The 25,886-nt window shown below is 34.7% G+C and overlaps 1 protein-coding gene across 1 annotated transcript in view; it reads right to left on the bottom strand.

Annotated features, from left to right (window-relative positions):
- Positions 1–14,114, bottom strand: part of LOC132803270 (uncharacterized) — a 28,675-nt gene extending 14,561 nt beyond the window's left edge. The window contains exon 1 of the mRNA XM_060815863.1: positions 13,957–14,114. Coding sequence (XP_060671846.1) covers positions 13,957–14,114 — 158 coding nt within the window. The remainder of the gene's footprint in view (positions 1–13,956) is intronic.
- Positions 14,115–25,886: the final 11,772 nt, after the last annotated feature.

The raw sequence follows: 25,886 nt of genomic DNA, 5'->3' as shown, positions 1-25,886 counted from the left end.
GTGTTCAGTAGTTAGGGTCACTCATTGAGATGATTACCATCTCACATTTTTAAGTTTCGTTCCCTTAGGTGCAAGGGGTGGTAGACGTTCTTCCGGAGCGAACCAATTCTCCACTGCTATCGTGTTTCGAGAAGTACCTTTGTACTCGTTCATTTCAGTTGTATTATTTCTTTCATCTTTGTTGTATTTCTGTTGGTTAGAACTTCATAAAGCTCTGTATACTATTTGGACACTTATGTTTTATTTATGCACTGGGCTGCTGTTATTGTTGTGAAGTGCTGTAAATTGTGGAAACAACTTGTAGTTTTGCGGGAGGAATAAGGGGGTGAATATAGAAGTGTGTTTTCAGTGCAGGTAATTTTTGGTAAGTCCTACCCTTAGGGGAGGTGCTGCCGGATTTTTCGTTGGAAGGTTCGGTGGTATTTCCCTGGGATCAGGGCTTGTCTAGGGTTCCGGGGAGGAATTCTGGACGGGTCCTGACAGTTGGTATCAGAGCTGTAGGTTCTAGTATTCCTAAGGGACTGTGCATTGTTGTGCATCCCATCCGTGTCTATTCTCTCGTTTTACCTGTTTTAAAGCGTTCTTTCCGTTTGTCTCGCAGCAAATTCTTGGTCCGAGTTGAAATAACTCTAATCTTCGAGGGTGTCAATTAGAATCACCTATCCTAACGGGGAATTCCTATGGCCTAGTCGATGGTCGAGGATTGCCTTTTCTTTTGAAGATCAAGTAGTGGGGGCAGATCCAATTCTGTGAATCTTTTTGGGAATCGAAGTGGTCCTAGATATGGATTGAGTAGTTCTTATGTTTATGGACCGCTAGCATAAAGGAGTAAAGTTAAAGTGTTTCAGCTTACCTGAAGTGGTGCTTCGTGGAGGAGTTAGGAAGTCTTTACGGAGGTTAATTTCTGCCGTCATTGTAAGGAGCTATCGGAGAATGGTTGTTAAAGGTGTATGGCCCAAATGGTTGATGCCAAGGAAGATGGTGAGCGTTGGAACCGCTAATAGTGGGAAGCAATTCGAAAGTATTTTCCCAGCAAGTTATCTGGATTACGACCGTAAAAGTGATATCGAATCATTATTGATTTGGCTTTGGACATCGATTTATTTCAGTACCGCCATGCCGTGCGACTCCATTAAAGTTAAAGGACTGAAAGGGTCAGCTGCAAGATTTGGTTAGTAAAGGTTTTACTAGGTCAAGCTTATCATCGTGAATGGCATTTGTTTCACTCATGGAGAAGAAGGATGATTGCCTAAGGGTGTGTATTGGCTACCAATGACTTAACAAGATCACCACCCATAATTGATACTCGTTGCCGAGTATGAATGTGTGTCGATCAATTTCAAGGTGTCAAAATATTTTTTCCGGTCGATTATTAAAAAATTAAATACTTTTCAAAGTGGTATTTGAAATTAAAGGTATTTTATTCAAGTATTTTTTTTTTGTTTATGTTCGTACATGTATTTATATGTTATATTGTTTGATATTATACTGCACCATACGGAGGCGGCGAATGTGGTCCATGTAGAGCTAGCCCCATAATCATGTTGCCTACGAGTCCAGGGGATCGGACGGCCAATATAGGCAACCACCTTGGTTTGTATTGGTAGCAGAGTGTCGGCGACAGTTGGAATCATGGATTACGTAGCATGTAGAAGGTGTCGTACGTACCTCCATTACAAGCGTGCATATTTAATTTTATACTATGGATTTTAAGATATGATTTTATGCATTTATTTGTGTTTTTATTATTGTTCCAATGCGGAGTTTTAACAATTGCCTATGCAAGTTAAGAGCGATTTAAGGGTTTAAGTATCGCCAATTGGGAATCCAAGAGTAGGATATCTTTGAGTTCAAAAAGGAGATCCTAAAGGAAGCACGTGATTCAATGTATGCGATACACCCCAAGGGTACAAGATGTATGGAATGCTTACTAGATGACATCATGGTTTGGCACGATAAAGGCAGTTGCAGGATTCGTTACGATATTAACTCCCAAGCAAGCATCGAGATGTCTTCGTATGAGATTCTTTATGGAAGGCAGTGTCGAACCCCACTGTATTGGAGTGAAGTATGTAAGGAGAAGCACCGTACGACGACCAACATGAATTGGATGCAAGCACCTACGAATGACTACAAATAAGGCGGAAGTCATCTGAGAGAGTTTGGAAGCCGCTCAGAAATCGACAAAATGAGTTAAGCCGATGTGCATGGAAAAGATGTTGAATTCGAAGTCCGAGATTGAGTTTTCTGAAATTATCTCCGTAGAAGAGAATCGTACGCTTTGGTTGATAGAGAAAGCCAAGTTCTTGTTACATTCGTTCTACGAGGTTATTGGAAGAATTGGTTTTGTGGCATGCAAGTTAGTATTTTCGGAAAAGCAGACATGGGTATGCAGTGTAATTCACGTATTGTTACTATGAAAGGACATCCAAGACCTGTTACATAAGGAGCGACCAGTGCAGATTTTTAAGTCATGAAGAATGCATATGGGTCAATAAGACTACTTTCTCAGTCAAAAGTCTCGTGGTGAATTAATCTAGTCGAGAAAGCGACGTGGAAGCTCGAGGCACAAATCCGCAATCAATATTCTTATGCGTTTCAGCAACGTAGGAAATTTTGAGGACGAAATTTTTGTAAGGGGGGAAGATTGTAACACCCCGTCCCAAAGTACAACGGAAAATTTTCAACTTTGACCATTGACCGTTGACCTTTGACTTTGACCGTTGACCAAGGGGTCAAAAATTGACTTTTTGTTCCGATTGGAATTATAGGTTGACTGAGGTACCGTTACGAAGTACACGTTGGCACGAGTTCATAGGCTAGTAGCACGTTAAAAACGGAGCTACGGTTTGAAAGTTACGAGCAAAACAAGTTGAGGTCCAAACTGTCCAAGGGGTGCCAAAGTTGACTTTTTATTCATGCAAAGTTGAGCTTTGAATCATGCATGGTTGTGAAATACTAGTTGATACGAGTCCGTAGACTAGCGGCACGTTCGATTTGGACATGTGGTTTGGAAGTTATGGACCTGTAGAGTTTTTCAAATACTGTATTATTTTAATATTATTTTTAAACGCGTAACGATGTGCCACGTGTGACTTAATAAATGTGACCATGTGTCACTATGGTGAAATGCCACATGTCAACCATGTTTAATATCAAATTATTTTATTATTGTTGTTCTATGTAATAATATTATTTTTAATATTGTTTAATTAATTGTAAATTATTTCTTTTTATTTCTTTTTCTTTTCTTTTTTCTTTTTTTTCTTTTTTTTTTCTTTTCCCCACGTGGGAAAACACCTTCTTCTCTTTTCTTTTCCTTTTCTTCCCTTCTTCTTCCCTGAGCCTGACAAAGACAAGAAACACACAGAGACGTCTCTCTCTCTCTCTCTCTCCTTTGACTCTCTCCCTCTCTCTCTTTGACCGACCTTTTGGCCGGATTTCAGTTGCCGGACGGCCACCGGTGAAGCCCAGCTCCCCGCGACCTCAGCCTCCAATTTTCCCGGCCAGTCGCCGCCGGACGCGCCGGTGAAGTCGGCGGCGGCCGGTTAAGTTTTTCCGGTGATTCTCGCCGTTTCTGACCAACCCAGCCCGACCCCTACCTCTATCCCACCATTTTCGACCCCTCTGAGTCCATTTCCGGGGTTAGATTGCCCAAAATCCCCACTGTTTGAGAGATCCCTCAAGTTTAAATTCGGCCGAATCTTTCCGACCAAATTCCGGCCACCGCCGGTCGAATTAAACTCAATGGAGGTCGGTAATGTGATCCTCATCTCACAAGCTTTCCATAGACATATAATTTGTCAATTTGGGATAACGTTTGTGTTTGACCCCCCGGGTACCGGGTATTATTTACCCGAATAAAATATTAATTTATTTGACTGTGTGTGAATTGTGTTCTAGGAGCACCGGTGAGTTGTGGAATTGATTCCACGGTGGATCATGGTTTAATTGCGTGCTCCAGGTGAGTGACCCACCTTTAAAAATATTTTGGGCAACTAATTATGTTTAATTGGTGTTTAATTGGTATTTAAATTATGCTCATGTGGTACAATTTAATTATGATTTTATTGTGATTTAATTTAATTATTATGCATGAGCAAAGTATATTTCAGTAATAATCGTATGTGGTTTTAAGTATTATTTTTTCGGGCATAATTGGATTAAATATTTTATGAAAATATTTGTTTAAATTGGTGGTTTAATTTTATAAATTATGCCTGCGGTATTTGAATTGTTGAACCTCGTATTACGAGAAAATTATGGTTTTATTTGTTATCGATGTTTTCCTACCGGTTTGTTAAATAAAAATATGTGGGATGGTAAGTGTGAAATTTTGATATATTTCCCACGGTAATTTTGGAAAACGGTACAGTTGGTTTAATAATTATTTTAGACGCATTCATACAGTATTGGTGTTCTGGTATATGTATATGTGGTTCAGCGCGCAAGTATTATTATTTCTCCCGTGAGTTGCCATTGGACCGTGGGCCGGCAAGTCTTATATAGTTCACACAGCCGCCCCCCTCCTTGGCCGGGATGATGGTTTCAGCAGCGGTACTGTCGGGACGCCAAAGTGCCGTTTGCAAGTTTCTCTCTTTAATCTCCCCGCAGTCGGTGCTCAGGATGCTGGGTATCGGAGGACATCACTGGTATATGGTGTGGTGCGTCAAGTACAAATTTTTTGGATAGAAATTTCAAACCTAAAGAGTACAAAAATTATTTATTATAATTTATTGCATTTTATTTATATTTGGGATATTTATTTATTTATTTGTTGTTTATTAAATTATTTGATCCCTTGGTTTTCGGGAGGTATGAATATCAGGTTTTGTGAAAATGTTTTAAAAGGGGAACATTTCCAACGGAGTGAATAGTGAGGGTTTTGAGAGAAAGTATTACCTTTAAATGTTTATTTATTTATTTATGTAATTGTTCGGTATTGATTAATTAAATTCCTTTATTTTTATATTATTAATATTAAAGGTGTTCAGTAGTTAGGGTCACTCATTGAGATGATTACCATCTCACGTTTTTAAGTTCCGTTCCCTTAGGTGCAAGGGGTGGTAGACGTTCTTCCGGAGCGAACCAATTCTCCGCTGCTATCGTGTTTCGAGAAGTACCTTTGTACTCATTCATTTCAGTTGTATTATTTCTTTCATCTTTGTTGTATTTCTGTTGATTACCACTTCATAAAGCTCTGTATACTATTTGGACACTTATGTTTTATTTATGCATTGGGCTGCTGTTATTGTTGTGAAGTGCTGTAAATTGTGGAAACAACTTGTAGTTTTGCGGGAGGAATAAGGGGGTGAATATAGAAGTGTGTTTTCAGTGCAGGCAATTTTTGGTAAGTCCTACCCTTAGGGGAGGTGCTGCTGGATTTTCCGTTGGAAGGTTCGGTGGTATTTTCCTGGGATCAGGGCTTGTCTAGGGTTCCGGGGAGGAATTCTGGACGGGTCCTGACAGCAGCTCCTCAAACTCTCGCCTTCTGTCCTTATGGTAGGCAGGAGGGCAGTACTCTGTGATGAATGCACTCTTAAATTGATCCCATGTGTGCCTCCTATGAGTCTTTTCCATTTTCCACCACTTCCTGATGTCACCCTCTAACATAAAGCCAGAGATCCTAACCATATCTTTGTCAGGGCACTGAATCCATTCTTCTAAGATTTTCTCCATATTAGACAACCAATTCATAGCTGCAGCTAGACCTTGGGCTCCATCAAAACTCACAGCTCCCAATCATCGAGCCTAGTCCACGGTATGATTACTAGAGCTTGCACTCCCTAGAGCTCGAGTCAGTTGAGAGACAAGATTTCTAAGGCTCAATCTGCTTCCAGAACTCTCAGCCGAGCTTTCTCGGGTACTACGTGTGCCCCACCTACGCATCATAGTAAATTCTGAACAAACAAACAAGAATTTAGAAACAAGAACCCTTTAGCATGATTACAAAATGGAGAAATTTACGATGGGATGCACAAAAATGCACAATCCCTTAGGATTACAAGAAACTATGCTTTGATACCAATCTGTTAGGACCCATCCAAAATTCCTCACCGGAACCCTAGACAAGCCTTGATCCTAGGGAAAGCCCTACCGAACATTCCAAAGAAAATCCAGCAGCATCTCCCCTAAGGTTGGACCTACCATAAAATTCCTTACACAAAAAACAAACTCCTATATGCATCACCTTATTCCTCCCACCTCACTACAATTTATTTCCACAGTAATCAGCACTTCAATAAATTAAACAAGAAATTAATACAGTATTTAATAAAATATATCCAATATAGTATACAGAGCATCATAAGGTACAATTAAGTTTGAAAGTTATACAACATAGGATAGAAAGAAATATTACAAATAGAAATAAATAAAAAGAAAGAGAACTCCTTGAAACACGACAGCAACAAAGATCAAGCTCACTCCGAACGAATGTCTGCTAATCCTTGTACCTAGGGGAACAAATTTAAAAATTTAAGATGCTAGCCATCTCAGTGAGTGACCTTAACTACGACACAATTATAATAATAATAATAATCATAATATTACGATAAGATGAACTTGATTTATTAATAATAAATAATCAAATAAATAATAAGTAATTGAAATATTGTTTTCTCTCAAAACCCTCATAGTTCGCTTAGTTAGAAAAGCTCCTCTTTTTAAAAATATTTTCACAAAACCCAATATCCGTATACCCCGAAAATCACAGATTTATTAATTAAATAAATAATTAAATAATCAAAATACGAATAAAATAATTTTGAAATACTTGCATTAGAGGATTGTAACATAAAATTGAAATTTAATAAATAATTCGTAAAATATGAATAAACACATTTTAGAAAATACTAATTGGAAATAGGTGATAAAACAAATTAAATACATTTAATTTAAATACGACTTTAAAACTCTGGAATTTGAAATTTATATTTGAAAAATACTTGACGCACAACACTATATACCAGTGATACCCTACAATATCTAGTGTCCTGAGCATTATCTAGCGGGAGGTTAAAGAGAGAAACTTGCATACGGTCGCTTCAGTGTCTCAACAGCACTGCTCAAACTGCGATCCTGGCCATGAAGGGGGACGGCTTATGTGCACTATATAAAACTTGCCTGCCCTCAAGTCCATAGCAACTCACAGAAGGCATTACAACCTACGCGCTTATCCACATATACAGTACAAAATACCAGTACTGTATGAGTGCATCTAAAAATCAATTACTAAATTTATTATTAAAATACAAAGTTTTCCAAAATTCACCATGTGAATTATATCATTTTTCAAACCCACATTCTCTTAAATCCTCATCATAAATCCATCGATATAACTATACAATTTTTTCAAATGCTACAAAATCAATCAATTAATAATTTAAGCGCATAAACATTTATATTTTGGAAGCACCACTTGAACAAATATTTTTCTTGAAATCATTAAATCCACTATGTCAAAAATAATATTAAAATTCATATAAAATTCAAGTAGAACTAATTTAATGAAACACCTTGATTATGCATAATAAATTCAATTAAATAACAATAATAATAATCAAGAATTTCTTCAATACCCAAACCTTAATTTAGCATCAATATGTATATATATATATATGAAAAAAAACAAAAAACTCACCAAAATTAAGAACACAAATTAACTAAAATTATATATAAATTTCACCACATGAACATATTTTCTAAATATTAAATTAACACAAAATAAATATAATTAAAGGTGGTTCACTCACCTCAAGCACATGTATCAATCGAGATCCTCTGTAGGATCAACTCCACTACCCACACGTGCACCTAAAATATCAACATTACACAAACGACAACCAAAATTCACGAATGAATCGAATCGAAGCTTGTGAAGTGAGGATTACGGACCTGGTTTTACTTTCCGGAGATCGGCCTTGTAGTGGCCGGAATCTCGCCGGAAAGCTCTCGGGTTTTAGGCCCTTGATTCTCACAATCCATGAAGAATTGGGGAAAAAGGACACCAAATTTGAGTTCATGGGGTCGGAATTAGTGGGAGAAGATGGGCGGTGTGACTGGAAAATCGTCAAAAATCGGTTTCCAAATGAGCCGCCGCGGTCACTACAAACGATAACTGCTGGCGGTGCGTCCGATGGCCACTGGCCGTGATTTTTTGAGAAAAGGTAGATCGAAGGATGATTGAATGGATGGGACTGGCAATGAGGCAAACGGAGTCTAGTATAGGGAGAAATCTACTATGGAAGGTTTCAGCGCCGCTGCCAAAAAATACCCTCAATCCGGGCACGTTGATGGTCGGCTGGCCGGAAATGGAAGAGGCAAGGTGGTGGTTAGGTGCGTGTAAGGAAGAAGGGGCCAGAGGACAATGAACAGAGAGTGGTCATGGGTGGTAGATTCTCTCTCTCTCCTCTCTCTATCTCCCTTCCCCGCTCTCTCTTTCTCTTTTCACACGGCTCACACACAGGTTTGAGCCAATAAGAAGCCATCCCATGGGTACCACTATGCACTCATGGGAATGGCTGAGAGCTCAACACATGGCACACGTTTTACACACCAGTACGATAATATAAAATAATGCGCTATTCGAAGAACTTTGTGAGTCCATAACTTTTTAACCAGCTGTCCAAATTAAACGTGCCACTAGTCTCTGGACTCATCTCAATGAGCACTTTACATACACACAAGATTCAAACTTTAATCTTACAAGATTAAAAATTCAAACTTGGCACCCTCGGATAATTTGGACCGCCATTTGTCTTGCTTGTAACTTCCAAACGGTAGCTTCGTTTATTATGTGCTACTAGTCTATGAACTCGGGTCGATGTGTACTGTGCAACGATGCCTCAGGCAATGTGAAATTCCATCGGAACAAGAAGTCAAAATTTTGACCCACTTGGTCAATGTACAAAAATTCCAATGTACTTTGGGACGGGGTGTTATAGTTTTTTGTGTCGAAACATTTATGGTAAGTCCTACCCTTAGAAGAGATGCTGCCGTATTTTTTATTGGAAGATTCGGTGGTGTTTCCCTGAGATCAGGGCTTATTTAGGATTTTGGTGAGGGATCTTGGGCGAGTCTGACAGTACACACAAATACGATTAGAAAAATTGTGTAAGAAAAACCCAAAAAAAAAAATTCCAATGGGATGAGCTTATAGGAACAAAGAAGAATTTAAAGTTGAAACAAATGGAAAATTGTCGTAAGATTGTTATTCGACATATGGGTTTCTACTACTAAATACATAAACACCAGATACACATATAAAAAGAAGATGATAGAAAAACCTGTTAAATTTTAGTTGACGTAAGAATTTGAATCTTTGGCCTTAAGACAATTTTAACCGTGCACTGGTGCTCAATGGTTTAATAAATGGCAAATATCTCCCAGGATACAACGATTATTTTCTAAGAATAGTAGCACTCCAAATTCCCATAAACAACGAACAATTTTTTTGCTTCACACTCTGTTTTTTAGATGAATGAATGATGAAAATAAAATAACAAATATTTCTTTCTTTTATTATGTTTCATTCGCAGAAATAATTATTATTATAGGAATGATTACACCTACATGAAGAAACTCAATACTTCAGAATATACGAAGCATTAAAAGTTGCTTCGTTTCCAATAAGAGGTACATTTTCACTCTGAAGTCGTGTTCTTTCACTAAAATACTATTTCTTATTATTTTATTTATTTATTCATTTATTTTAAAATAAAATTCCAGTATTTTAAGTATTATGGCAACTAAATAAATAAATAATATTTATAATTTCTATCCACAAAATTCCTATACAAATCCCCTAAAGCATCAACGCCAACAACACCAAGCCTCCTTACAGCTATGGAATCACTCTTCGATATCAACATAACTCCATCATTTACATTCAATATTCAAAATATTTAAAGCATATATATAATTCAACAATAAAAAATGATACAAAAATATATATCCAAATAGATGGAAAGAGGAATATTGAAGCAAATTTGAAGGGTTTTCTTGAATAGAGGCTAACATTGTCGGTTAGAATCAGAATCGGAATGATTAATAATCAATTAAAAAAAAAGGAAATCAAATTACAAAAAAAAATGTAAAACGCAAAAAAAAAAAGAAAAAAAAGGAGTATTATCTTTGCCGCGAAATTTTGATACATAAATAATGACTCAATCTCTGCGTCCAAAATGTGTGTGCTGATTGAAGAACTTCTCTGGTCGAAGCTGTTCAAAGTTCAAGGAAAGTGGAGGTTGAATAAGTGTTTAATGAGTATCTCAAGCTACAAAAACATAAATTCCAGAAACAATTCTCAAAATTCAAATTCTTAAACTCACCGAGGGAGGCTTTTGATTAAAATCTTATTTTGATTCCAGTTAATAGCAACTGAAATTGACTTGGAAGGAGACTAGCTATGGTCAATGGCGAAAGGAGACTAGCAATGATGATGATGAAGAATTCTTAACGGAGACAACTAAGAAGCTGCTACGGCTACAGAAGCTACGGTGGCTGGTCCAATGATTAAAAATGTCGGATTCAACTTCATAGAAATATCGGTGGGAAAATTTCAAAACAATTACGGATATACATTTTTTTAAAAAAAATTGAAATTTTAGTTGTAACCATTTAAAATTGCTATCACAGTTACAATTGCCAAATTTTATAAAATATTAAATAAATACATATGGTTTCAATGATAAATATGACAAATAGAAAAAGTAAAACTTTATTATCATCATCATCATCATTTCAAAACAACCATTTTATTTTCATTCAAAAGAGTTTACTTTATAGCATTAGTTAGCCATTTATTTAATTTTTTAAATACTTTTAGAAAAAAAAATAAATAAAAACTAAATTTTCAAACTTATCATTAAAATAATTATTTTTTGAAGTAAGCATTTTATATCTTTTATATGTATATGTAAACAAGGTTTTTATATCTTTTATTTGTATATGTGAACAAGGTTTTTTTTTTTTTTTAATATTATGGTTAATTTAAAAAAAAAGTTTGCCAATTTTTTCGATTCATTGGTCCATATTTGCCAATATATATATAAAATAATTGATCTAGTTATGCTTGGAATTTCCGCTTTCCACTAAAAAAAAGGAAAAAAAGAGCTTGGGTTTTAACCTTGGAAGCCCAACATAATTAATTCAAAAGTCAAAGGGTTTTTTGAAAAATAGCCACCCTACAAATCCAAACTTGAAAAATAGCAAAAAAAATTTTTTTTTTTTAAATCTACCCAACTGTGGACAAAAATACAATTGGCTAAATTGAAAATTATGAAATAGTTTTTCTCTTATCCTTTTCTTTTTTCTCATTTCTCAAACAACATTTTCACTTTAAAAAAAAAAATCTCGCATCTCATCTGCTTTCACTCTCTTTTTCTTATATTTTCTCACTTTTGATACTAAACTCAGGTAAAAATTTTCTCTTTTTTCTTATTAGATGAAACATTGGTGCTAAATGATGTAAAATTGTCCAACTACTCTCGTATTCTTGTATTTTTTTTTCACTTTTGTATTTTTTAAAAGTTTTTTAATATGGTATATAATAAATTAGTTTATGAGTTGTTATATTTGAGTTTAAAAATATCTAGGTGACATATGATGTGAGAATGGGGGAAAATTGTGTACAACTGAAAAATCGTGAAAACCAATAAAATGGAGAAAAATTGGTGAAAAATATGGACCTCCGCCATTTTCTGCCAGTTTGTCAGTTTTCACTAGTCTTCCAATACTTTTCAGGTAGTTTTCAGATAGTTTTTCGATAATTTTCCTCAAGTAGGAAAACATTATATTTGGCGAAAAAAAAACAGAAACGGTTTTTTTAGGATGGTTAATATGTTTATTCAGTGTTATTCATATTTTTATATATTTATTAATTTAGTTTAACGTTATTCATTTAATTTTGTAGTAAAATGGAAAATGATGATATTGTAATTGCGATTTTATACAATGGAATATTTGTACAAAATGATGGTGTTAATTAGGCGTATCAAAATGGTAAAAATATAATGGTTTCCGTCGACAAAAGATGCACAAATTTAGAGTTAAAAAATGAGATTTTCAATTCTATTGAGATAGACCAAAATGAATATTTGCTAAAGAGTATTTATTGCATGTGTGAAAATAAAGAATTTAAGGTGACACGGTCAACTACACAACTATATGAGGTTGTGTGTTTGGAAAATACTTGTAAATGGCAGCTGCGTCGACCAAATCAAAAAATGAGGAAATATTTGTTGTGAGAATTTTTGATAATGTACACAGTTGCTCGTTAGATATTGTGCATCGAGAATATAAGCAGGCAAGTAGCTGGGTTATCAGGCAATGTATCAAATCTAAATATAAAAGGATTGCACATGTTTACAAACCCAAAGATTCAACATGACTTTCTGCAAAACAATGGGGTGAGTATAAGCTACAACAAAGCATGGAGAGATAAAGAATATGCACTCAACAGTATTAGAAGATTTCTGAAGGAGAATTTTGCTAAGTTGTCTGTCTACTATTATAAGTTAATGTCGAAGAACCCTAAGACTCTTACACGTATCAAAACAGATGATAATAACCATTTTGTATATTTCTTTATGGTGATTGGAGCATGCATTAAAGGATTTATATCCCACATAAGACCTGTATTGGCTGTTAATGCGACTACTTTGAAAGGGAAATACAAATGAGTACATGTATATTGCAGTGGGTATGGATGATAATAAGCAAATATATCCTTTGGCTTTCAGCATTGGAGATGGAGAGAACGAGCAAGCATATACATGGTTTTTCCAAAACCTCAAGAAAAACAAAATGTATCATTTTTTTTCTTTTCTTTTAATTGGTTATTGATTTTAAAAGTCAATACGTTATTTGTTAAATCCATATTCATCTTATATGTTAATTATCATTAAGATATATATAGGGTTAATTGAATTTAATATATATATATATATATATTACGTCAAACCCTATTTTAAAGAAATGTCACTAATACTTGTACCATTGTATGAGACTTAAAGATTTTATAGGTAATAAATTCACCAGACTTCCATTCATTAAGTTCATGACATATTGTGTCTCCACTTTTATTTCTTTTACCCCAATACTAATTTGTTCATCTATTGAAAATTGATTTTCCAACTTGAGAAAATTAGTTTCCAACAGGAGTAAGTATTTTCTGACAATTCCCAATGGAAGAAAAAAGTTTTCGACAGAAGGAAAATGATTCGCTTGGAGGAAATTTTTTCCGTCAAGTGGAAAATTTTTCAGAAGCTTGAATTGACCTATATCTAAGGGGTTTGTGCAAATTGGAATTCTAATAAACATGCCACATTTTCTAGAAGATAAATTAGTTATCTTTACATCAAAATCCATCATTATCTTCGTTAAATGAATATCAAACCCATCATTATCTTTACATTTAAAAGGCTAATATAAGAAAAAAGATGCATCTATAAACATGATGAAATTAACAAAAATAAAGTAGTAGAAATGATATTTTGTTGTTCATGAATCAACCACCCAACTCATATGCTTAGTTCCTTGTTGCAAGCCTCATGAGCATACTTCCTCCTGAAGAACACTATGTCATCTTGTTTGAAACTCAATGGTAAACATAATAGATGGAATTGGTTCAGTTGCAGTATAGTACCACATTCATGTTGCAAAAGTGTTAATTGCTAGCCTGCATATATGATCTGATACTCGTATAGGACCTAAAGGTTCTGGTATATATGTATATAGATAAAGATGTGTCAGCCAAAAAAAATTTAAAAAAATGTCTTCAATTATTAGTAATTTTAAATAAAAAAAATACGTTATACTATCCAAATGATAGAACTACAATAAATATTCCCACATTTCCTAAAAACAAATTCCAATCAAAATTCTCACAAATTCTAAATGGAACAAACAAATTCTCAACCCAAAAAAAAAAAAAAAAAAAAAAATCCCAGTTACCTTCCAAATAAATATATCACTGCACCTTTTTGTCGGAATTTAGCTTTCTCTGCATCAATAATAGACTCCACCAACCTAACAACATTCTCCAACTTCCCTTCAGCATTTACAACAACATAAGCAATGTTTCTAACATGCTTCACTTCCTCTCTAGTCATTGCAATCCTGGCAAGAAAAGCTTCTTTAGTCTATGTCTTCCAATCAATCAACCTCTCAAACAAGCTTAGCTTCATTCGGTGCCATAAAAAAGATAAAAACCACAAAGTTCCCAAGTATCCTTCTCAATGTTTCAGCACCTTGACTATCAACTCTAAGCTGGCTCTGTCAAATATAAAAAAGAGTTTATCAAGTTGAGAGTTAGATGTGCAAGATAACACAAGAGAAGAGAACCACCATAAGAATTCTATCCTTTGGATAGGATTCTTTCTCAGGAAGGATAAAATTCCTATACAAGTACATCTCCATTGACGAAGATGACTTTTTTTTTGGTTTTGTTAGTTTCCATACGGTACAATTACTATGGGGTCACTTGGCACCAACACTTGGTCACCACCACCATTTTTATGTATCTTTTTTTAGTCCAAAAGCAACCGCTATAGCTAGCTTTTGTCCCCAACCTAATTAATAAGCTAAAATAAAAACTTTACATCAAATATCATATATATATTGGATTGTTCATCAAATCATGGTCTTCAATTTTTATTTTCTTATTTTTTTCAAATTGCCTATGTTATAATTTTGCAACCATAAAAAATTAGTGGAAACAAGCCAACTCCACTATAAATCTAGATAGTAACTAAACAACAATTATGGTTTCTAATCAGCTGCATGGAAAAGCCATGCATCTCAAACTTTTGAATGCCCAGTGGCAATATTGTTGAAAAGTTAACTCCAAGTGGAGACCAAGATCTAAAAGTTAGTAGGGAAAATCTCAGTTAAACAAACATTTTTGCACTAGAAAGCAGATAACAGAAAGTTCTAATGGGGAATAAGAAACGAAGAAGAAGAAATTAACCTTTTATTTTTTCATTGTTTCTATACCCTCCCATGGCCTTGAAACATACATGTTGATTTTTGAACTTAATAATTGTTTCTCATGGATTAGTATTACAGACTAAAGGGAAAATCTAAAAGAAAACTCAAAAGTGCTAGACATGACAAACCCAATAAATGACTGGATACACAGAGAGAGCACTAAGGAGGCAAGAGAGATTGAGCAAAAAATTCAGCCATGGAAGCCAAGCCACAAGAGCAATTGATTCGTCCTCGCCATTGATACAATTTGCGACTTTCTGAGAAGGTTTTTCTATTTCTTAGTTGATAGATCTAGGGCTTTTTATCTTTTATTTCTTATTTTCAAAAGGGAAAGTAGAAAACAAAGCCTTAGGGACAGTAGAGGAAAAAAAAAAAAAAAACCAAAAACGATAAGAGAAAAAAAGAAAAAAAAAATAGAGTTTTCGTCGAGGAAAAAAAAAATTATAAAAGAAGGGTATTTTGGTCTGAATGTATTAAAAGTTGGCTAGTGTTTAAAAAAAAAATTTTTTTGTCATTTTTCAAGTTTTGATTTGTACGGTGGTTTTTTTTCAAAAAAATCCAAAGTCAAAAACCTTATGATTTCAATGAAGCTCGAACATTTTATAATATGGCCCAAACCTAGTAGCCCAAATTCCCTAGACTCTTACATTCTCTTATCCATATATTAGTCTTAGTTGTGTCTGCATAGGTTCTTGCAGGTTGTTGGCAATATCGGCTATGATGTTCGAAAATATTGTCGGATCTCGCCTATTTAATTCTCTATTTTTGATGATATCAATAATATTGTCCATTCTTACTAGTTTCATCGACAAAATCGATGAGGGGGAAGATTTTCATTATCCTCACTATCGGTGTCGGCGATGGTGTTGTTTCGATATTGTTGATGATATTTCAATAAAGTCCACGATATTTTCAGTGCCATTAGATAGAATACATGTTGTTCGAATAAATGTCTGGCTTTTAATTGAATTGGAAAGTTAAACGATCCAAGGTTCATTATGTGGGTTTTTCATCTATGGCTGGTTAAGAGGTATTTTTCAAACTAACCATATAATTTTTATTTTTTTTTAATATTGAAGTATGGGAATACAAAACCCGAATCATTGTTCAAAAAAATTAAAAAAATAATATCTTATCTTTTTTCTTTTACTAATAGGGCATCAATTGCAATAAAACGCATATGTAGATACTATATTAAAACGCCAAATTATAGCAAAAATGTACATGTATATATATTTGTATGTATATATATGGTGAAGCTTATATTATATCTGATTTATTAGTTTCAGTATTAATTTATTTTATTAGTGATTCGATGATTTCAAAGAATGTAATTTAATCCAAGATGTTTAAAAAAAAAAATTAATTTCACAAAAACAATTAATTAGATACATAGAATTTATTAATAATTTAGTGATGAAAATAAAATTAAAAATTAAAATATTAAATTTTTTTAAGCTTTCATATTATAACCAACCGAGTCAAACTAAGCTCTATTTTTTCATGAACGAGCTAAGCTAATATTAAATAAAACGGTTCAAAATTTTTGCTAGATTCAACTGAACTTTTTTGCTCCTACAATTATTTGAATCAAGCTCGAATTCCATCTCTATGTTTAATCCTGTGAGAAGATGTACTAAAAAGACCTTGCAGTAACGATTAGAGCTTTTTGGATTTTTTTTTTTTTTAACCGAATCACATGCAATTAATTGAAAAGATAAACCTTATAATGGATTTGATTTTTGAAGGTCGGGTCAGATTGATATTATTTTTTTGGGTAATAGGCTTAGATTGATATGTATCTTTTTTGGGTAATAAGCTCATATCGACATCTGGAAATGCACGTTTATAATACTTCTCCAATTTGACCCAAAAAGTAATTATAACCAATTACTATGTCTGTAGGCTCAAACATATGCTTCTCTCATTTCAATTGAAATGTTAGACAATTTTCAATGGCATTGCAATTGGCAAGTTTTAATGTCAAAATATAACATAGAGTTAGTTTTTTACTCCTTCAATAAGATATGGTAAATTTTATTAATGGTATTTTTTGTGTCAAATTTGGCATTAAAAATGCAATGACAAATTGCAATGCCGTAAAATTGAAAAGCAAAAAATGCAATTTGGCATTAAACCGTAAAATTGAAAAGCAAAAAATTATTAAAAAAAAAATAAAATCAAATGGTAGATATATATGAACACGTATGATGGTAGGTAAAAAACAATATATTGACATGTAGAAGAATGGTTGATGAAAAAGTTTGGGTAAATCAGCAATTGATCCACAAATTATATTGCCATTTATAAGTTGGTCCCTAAACAATTTCTTTTTTTACATTTTAGTCCTCGATCTCGTTAAAACATTGCATCGTTAGTCCATCGACTTTATTTCATCCAAAAATCCAATTTTAGATGCACGTGCAAATCTTGTGGTAGGGACCAATTTGTAACATAGGATTAAGTTTGAGGATCAATATATAACCTTGACATAATTTGATGATTAAATATATAGTTAACTCATTATCACATTTAATCCTCAAATTATGTTAGGTGTTATAAACTAATCCTCAAACTATATTTTTTGTTACTAATTGGTCTCTAAAAGGATATGATTTTGGAGAGAGGGACTAACCGTGCAATGAAGGATATGATTTTGGATAGAAGGACTAACCGTGTAATGTTTTGACGAGTTTCGGATCTAAAATGTTAAAACAAATTCTTCATTGACTAGCTTATAAATGGCGATATAGTTTAGGAATCAATTATAAAATTTGCCCAAAAAAATTTGGTGTACATATTATAATAGTATGTAGAAAAAAAAATTTAATATATTAAAAAAAGGTTATAGATAAAATTTGGTTTATAATTGTGATTAGAATTTAATATTAACAATAATGTGATTAAATAAGCCATATATTTACCAATGTTATTTTATTGCATATGCCATTAGAGAGGCAGTGTTAAAATTTAGCATTAACATTGACATTTACCATTAGAGAGTTTATGCCAATATTAAATTTTGGAAATGTCAAGTACAAAATAGTATTTATCATTGGAGATACTCTAAGAATATCTTCAACAACTTTATAAAATGATAGAGCATTTTCAATGATGAATGTAGATTATTATTTATATGACATAAAAATTAACATTGTCTCTATTTATGTAGTATAAATGCACAGTCTATTAGATGGTGTGAATATAAGTCCCATATTGGCAAGACATGATAATCCTAAATGGTATATAAGAAGTTTACATATTGAGTTAAATTTTAAAGTGGAGCCCTACATTTAACAAGTAATATCAGAGCTCCATGTTGAGATAGTCTTCTTCACAAATCAACTTCAAATAAGTTTATGAGCATACCAGGAGAATGCCCATGAGCCAACAAAAGCAAAATAAGGTGTATAAGAGCATTGCCATGTCAGCAAACCCAAAAGAGTTAATACCATCATTTTTGTTCGAAACCTTGAAGCTTATGATATGTATAGTTTGGCCCAAAAACTTCTGAAAATTGCACCTTGACTCTAAATTTTTTGAAATTTATATTTTCAATGTAGAAGAATCAAATCCACTGTTTTGATTATTTCAGATGCATTAGTAAGCTCGGTTTTTGCTAAATTTAAACTCCAATTTTTTGATTAAGCCATTGTAGAGCAAATTGTCAATTGAGAAATCACCATTGGGAGCTATGACCAAGCTCATTGCCATTAATTATACATTTTGAAGACCTTGAATTGAAGATCTCCTAAGTTGCAAGGATTTGTTTGATTTCTTAGAAGCAAAAAAAACAAAACCTTGATCCAATTAAAGTAGCAAAATTGAAGAAGATGAATAGGAAAATGATCAATGAAATACAAAAATGGATCAATCATAGTGTCTTCAATCATGTTGTGGAGGAGATAAACATATATGCCCTTTTGAAAAAGTTGGAGGATATGTACTAGGCTAAGACCATTAGGAAATAAGCCCTGTTGATGAGGCGATTAGTGGCTTTGAGGTGAATGAGTGAAACTTCTATTGTCAGGACCCATCTAGGATCCCTTTTTGGAACCCTAAACAAGCCCTGATTCTAGGGAGATCCTACCGAACCGTCTTATGGAAAATTGGACAGTATCTCCCCTAAGGGTAGGACATGCCTTAAAAATTTCCTCCAAGAAAATGCTCTCCTCTATGATACCACATTTTCCCTCCCACCTTACTACAATAATTTCACAATTTGCGATACTTTGATATTAGACTACATAAAAGCATTTACTCAATAGAATGAACTAATGAGTAAAATCCAAAAATATACCTATAAATGTTCACGTCCATCCACACCACCCACTTGGTGCCCTACATTTCAATTCATTTCCAATATTAATCGTTTTACAGATATACCAATGCTTAATATAGAAAGAAGAATAATAAAACAACGCCACATTTACCATAATAATAGTAAGCATTTTAATGATAATAATAGTGTTAATATAATTTGTCCAAAAACTCACTTGCCAAGGGCTATCACATACTTGCCCGAGGGCTTATATACTTGCCTGAAGACTTTCCCACTTGCCTGGAGGCTTCCATATAATACCAATAATAATAATAATAATAATAATAATGATAAATGATAATAGTATGAAAAATCTAATAATAATGATAACATGAACAATAATAATAATAATAAAGATTAAATAATTAATAATCATAAAAAATGGAATTAATACTAAAAATAATAATAATAATTAAAGTAACAACAATCACAACTATGATTGTTAATAATAATAATTAACTAAATAATTAAATATAAATAATAATAAGAAGAATATAACAACCTTAATAATAATAATAACAATGACATTAAAATCAATTAAGAATATTATTAAAGTATCAAATCATGAATATATAAAGTAACATAAGATAAAATAATATTTTAATATTCATAGCATATAATGAAATATGCACACTCATAACGGAGGTACATATGATACCATCTAACATGATGCGCGATCCATGATTCCAACTGTCGCGGGCACTATACTACCACTACAGACCAAGATGGTTGCCCATATTGGCTGTCCGATCCCCTAGACTTGTAGGTAGTATAGTTACAAGCCTAGCTCTACATGGACCACATCGGATCGTCGTCTCCATATGGTGTGGTATATACAAACACAATATAATATACTAGAACATACTTATATATGTATATGAAAAGATACTTGATGCACCATACTATATACCAGTAATACCAAATGGTATCCAGCATTTTGAGTACGGTCTAACGGGAGGTTAAAGAGAGAAACTTGCAAACGACGCCACTGCTTATAAAATGCCATGGCTAATTGGTCGACCATACTGGTGGCTTATGCTCACTGTGCACAATAATTGCCATGCCTAGGACCCATAGCTCCCATAGGATGGCCACACATATATGCACACTAATCTATAATAACAACCATCCTGTGGCCAAGGGCAGAGACGGTTGGTGCTCGATTTGTATTAAACTTGCCTACCCTCACTAATCCGTAATGACAACCATCCTGCAGCCAAGGGCGGAGACGGTTGGTGCTCGATCTATATTAAACTTGCCTAACCCCACAAGAACGACCATGAATGAAACTTGCACGCTTAATAAACATCCATCCTATGGCCAAGAAGGGGGCGGCTGATACTAACTGTACATATATACTTGTCAAACCTTAGGTCCATGGTGCCACAGGATAATCAAAATATAATAAACAATCATCCTAGCCCTGGAGGGGGACGGCTTATGCGCACTATATAAAACTTGCCAACCTTCAGGTCTCTAGCATCTCACAGGACGACAATACGAACTTGCGTGTTTATCAGTAATACAGTACTGGTAGGTGTATGGTGCATAAAAAATAAATAAAATTTATAATATTATAAAATTTGAATTTTTATAAAATTAATCAGTTTACATAATCCATCTCTACCACCAGAAAATCTAGTTTATGGATAAATTAATTAATTAATCAATTAATTAATGCATAAATATATTTTCAAAATACTAAATTTTAAATGAATATTTTTCTTTAAATCCCTAGAATCAATTTACACCAAACAATATAAAAAAAAAAAAAAAACATAAAAATTCATACATAACTAAAATCACATAAATGCATTACTTATGCATCAAAATTTCAACATTTAAATCAGCAATAAATTTAATAAATATGAAACCATAATTTATAAAATTAATCTCTTTCACAATAATTCAATTCCATAAATAAATAAACACATAAACATATATATATATATATATATATCACGGTAATTTAATATAATCAACTCCTCAACCTTCAAATCGATTCATTCCAAATATCAGTAGAGCCACATACAATTTCACATATAATAATAGTATATAAAGATACATTCTATTAGATGTCAAAACCTCATAGTAAAATTAATAATAATTTAACAGCAATTTAAAATTTACAGCTTCCCAGCTTCTTGAAAACATTAATTCAAGACCACATTCATTCAATTCAACACAATCTGGCATCTTCAATATAAGTAATAATTATTTAAATATTAAACAGATACACTTTTCAGATTGCCACATTAAAATAATAATATTTTACTCAAAAATGGCATCATTCAAAATACTCCACCATAATTCGAAAATAAGGTACCAAAAGAAAGCTAATGTGACAAGGAGCACATTTCTAACCTTCATTGGCCACAACCTCGCAGGTGGTGGCCGGAATTTGATCGGAAAATTTTGGCTGAGTTCCCTCTCCATATATCTCACAAATGGCTTAAAGTTTGAGCAAATGGAGGTCATTTTTGGAACCAGAGAGTTGAAAACTAGGGGGGAAAGACCGATCCCACGGTCAAGAACTGCCGAAAAGTGGGCCAACTAGAGGACCGCCAATCGCCGGCTTTGGACGGTCAATCCTGATGTGTTCACAGGCCTAATGGCCGGAAATTTGGCCACAACATCACCTAGCCGTGGGCTCGCAAGCCCACAACCATGTGTCACCGTCCAGCAACTCAAACATGACCAAACGGCCGATCAAAGGAGAGAGGGAGGAGAGAGTCAAAGGGGGGGGAGGGGGGGAGGGAGGGAGGGAGAGAGAGAGAGAGAGAGAGAAAGGTCTCTGTGTGTGTATCTATTTTTCTCCTCTTTCAGGCTTGGGAAGAAGAAGAAGGAAAAAGGAAAAGAAAAGGAAAGAAAAAGCAAAAGAAAAGGAAAAGGAAAATAACAAAATAATATAATATAATGTAATAATATTTTAACAAGATGACATATGGCATTTTTCTAGACATGACATGTGGCACATATCAATTGGTGACACGTGGTGTAATTTAAAGACTTCTTTGAGTACTCTACTGCTTAGTAAAATCAGTCCTGGAAAAAAATAAATGTAGTACAGATCCATAACTTTTCAACCATAGGTCTAAATTAAGCTGCCACCAATCTACAGACTCATATCGACGAGTACTTTCATATAAACATGGGTCAACAGCAATATGTATGTAACTCAAAAGTCAACAGTGAACTTGTTGACCAACCCGGATCGTATCTTGTTTCGCTCATAACTTTAAACAGTAGCTATATTTTTTACATGCTACTAATGTAACATCCCACATCGGTTGGAGAGGGGCACGAAGCGGTCTTTATAAGGCTGTGGATACCTCTCCCTTCAAGATGCGTTTTAAAAAAACCTTGAGGCCGAGGGGGAGAGAGGGAGTGAACCCTGGGCCAAAGAGGACAATATCTTGATACGGGTGGTACTGGGCTGTTACAGTTGTAACACCCCGTCCCAAACTGCATCGAAATTTTTGCACGTTGATCGAGATTGATCGTTGACCGAGTGGGTCAAAAGTTGTAACAGCCCAGACCACCCGCATGCAATATTGTCCGCTTTGGGCCCAGCCCGCACAGTTTTGCTCTTCCCGACCCCATTACAACAATGGGTCACGAGAAAAGGCCTTGCAAGGGAAAGGTATCCACACCCACTTATATGGCATGCTTCGTTCCCCTTTCCAATCGATGTGGGATGTTACAATCCTCCCTCCTTAGGGCCCAGCGTCCTCGCTGGCACACCGATCCGGGTCCGGCTCTGATACCACTATAACAGCCCAGACCACCCGCATGCGATATTGTCTGCTTTGGGCCCAGCCCGCACGGTTTTGCTCTTCCTGACCCCATTACAACGATGGGTCACAAGAAAAGGTATCGCAAGGGAAAGGCATCCACACCCACTTATATGGCATGCTTCGTTGCCCTTTCCAACCGATGTGGGATGTTACAAAAGTTGACTTTTTGTTCCAGTTGAATTTTCTAGTTGACCATGGTACTGCAGCGAAGTACATAATGCCCCGAGTTCGTAGACTAGTAGCACATCGAAAACGGAGCTACGGTTTGAAAGTTATGGGCGAAACAAGTCGAGGTACAAACTGTCCAAAAGGTGCCGGGAGTTGACTTTTTATTGTTGTAGAATTTTATTTTGACTTTTGTATGGTTGTAAAGTACTCGTCGATATGAGTTCATAGACTAGCGGCACGCTTAAATTGGACATCTTGTTAAAAAGTTATGGACATGTGAAGTTTTCCGAATACCGTAATATTTAATTATATCTGGCTTAAGTGCATAGTGACACCACGTGTCGACATCTGAGAGGTCCACGTGGGTGAACAGTGTCACCCACAGTGGCTTTTATTTGGCAAAACGACGGGGGAGGAGAGAGAAAGAGAGAGAGGAGAGAGAGAGGGAGAGAGAAAATCGCCGGCCATCGGAGTTGTCAAATTTTCCGGCCGATTCTTGCCACACGCGCCAGCCAGCCAGGAGCGCCTCCCCATTCCCGACCAAACCCCAAAATTTCACAGCCAACCGACCGGCGACGTGCTCAGATCGGGGCTTTTTCGGGCGGCGGCGCCAACTCCTTCAACCACCGAGATCTCCACATTCCGGCCTCCATTCTTGTCACCGACGGTACCTTTGAGACCCTCTCCCTTCAGGCTACAAAATCTCCAAAAATCTTGACCATCAGCCACCGCACGCGCCGCCGGCGGTGACGGTTGCCGGTGACCGCGACGGCTCGCCTGAGAAATCCCTATTCCGGCGAGTACCCAGTCCCGTCTCCGGTCCCTCCCCACTGATTTCGACCCCCTGAATCCAAATCCGGGGTCCTTTTCCTTCAATTCGCGATGGTTTGAGAGGATCGAAAAGTTGAATCCCGAAAACTTTCCGCCGAGATTCCGGCCACCACCGGTCCGATCTCCGGGAAGTAAGACCGGATTTGTAATCCTCGTCGCTCAAGCTTCGATTCGGTATATTACTCGCCAATTTTGGTTGTCGTTTGTGTTCGTTCCCCGAGTACCCAATTGGGTGTTACCCGATTAAAATATTAATATAATTGGTTTTGTGTACTGTGGATATTTTAGGTGCACGTGGGGGTAATGGAGTTGATCCTATGGAGGATCTTGATTGACATACGTGCTTAAGGTGAGTGACCCACCTTAAAAACTATTTTTGGGTGATGATTTATATTTATTTGGTGATATTTGAATATTTGGAAAATATATGTATGTGGTTGGAATTTTATAAAATTGGGTATTTATTTTATAATGTCAAATTTCGGATGTTTGGTTATATGCATACATATATATATATATATATTTTGATGACATGATTGAATATTGGAGAAATTCAAAGAATTTATGATTTAAATTCTGGATATTACTGTTATTATTTTTACCGAGAATTTTCATGCACAATCAAGGGCTTATGAAGAGAAAATATATTTAAATATTTTTTGTGAGCCTTATATATTATTTTGGAGGAAAAAATTGATTTAAAGGATTTGAAGAAAAATATTGGTATGATGGTACTGTATGTTTTAAAAAGGTAATTATGCATTTATAATGTGAGGTGGTTGATTTCATGGTTTTGAGTAAACCATATTTCTTTTCTGTATTGATGATTTATGGTGAGAAATGCAAGGAATGTGGGATTGGAAATTTTTATAACTCCCATGGTAAATTTCGAAAATTTTGGTAATAATAAAAATGGGCTATTGGTATTTATTTTCTTTTAATTATTTTAGACGCACTTATTCAGTACTGATGTTCTGTACCGTACATGAGATTGTGATTAGCGCGCAGGTTTTAGTCTCCCGTGAGTTACCTATGGACCTGAGAGCAGGTCGGTTTAGTATAGTACACATAATCGCCTTCCTCCTAGACCGGGATGACAGGTTTTAGCAGCGGCGCTGTCGAGACGCCAAAGCGACCGTATGCCGGTTCTATCTTTAACCCCCGCCTGAGGGTGCTCGGGATGCTGAGTACCGTAGGGCATCACTGGTATATAGTGTGGTGCATCAGGCTATTTCGATTTAAAATTTTAAGCTTATTATTTGGAAATACTATTCAATTAAAATGGTTAAGTTATTAAATTTTGCCGTTTATTTCAAACAAATAATTTTTTATGGCATTTTTTTATATGATTTATTAATTATTATTCAAAATTTATTTTATTCCGGATTATTTTTCTGAGTGCATTGGATTCCAAAAATTGTTGCATTTTATTGGTAATTATTGATTAAATATTTTCATATAAATTGTGGAGCTCTATAATATTATTTGCATGATTTTGCATTTTAAATGTTGATATTCCATTTAGTTATTATTTAATTAATTATTTATTGGCTATCTTGATTTTGGGAAAATATAATTGCTGGGTTTTGTGAAATGTTTTAAAAGGGGAACCTTTCCAACGGAGTGAACCGTGAGGGTTTTGAGAGTAAATATTATTTTCAATTAATTATTATTTATTTACTCATTTATTGTTAATTATTCAAATATGCTATAATTTTTGTTACTATTATAATTGTACAGTAGATAGGGTCACTCACTGAGATGATTAGCATCTCACG

The sequence above is a fragment of the Ziziphus jujuba genome, chromosome 3 (genome assembly GCF_031755915.1).
Source record: "Ziziphus jujuba cultivar Dongzao chromosome 3, ASM3175591v1".
Taxonomy (NCBI): Eukaryota; Viridiplantae; Streptophyta; class Magnoliopsida; order Rosales; family Rhamnaceae; genus Ziziphus; species Ziziphus jujuba.
The sequence above is the reverse complement of the archived record's forward strand: the minus strand, read 5'-3'. Positions and strand labels throughout refer to the sequence as shown.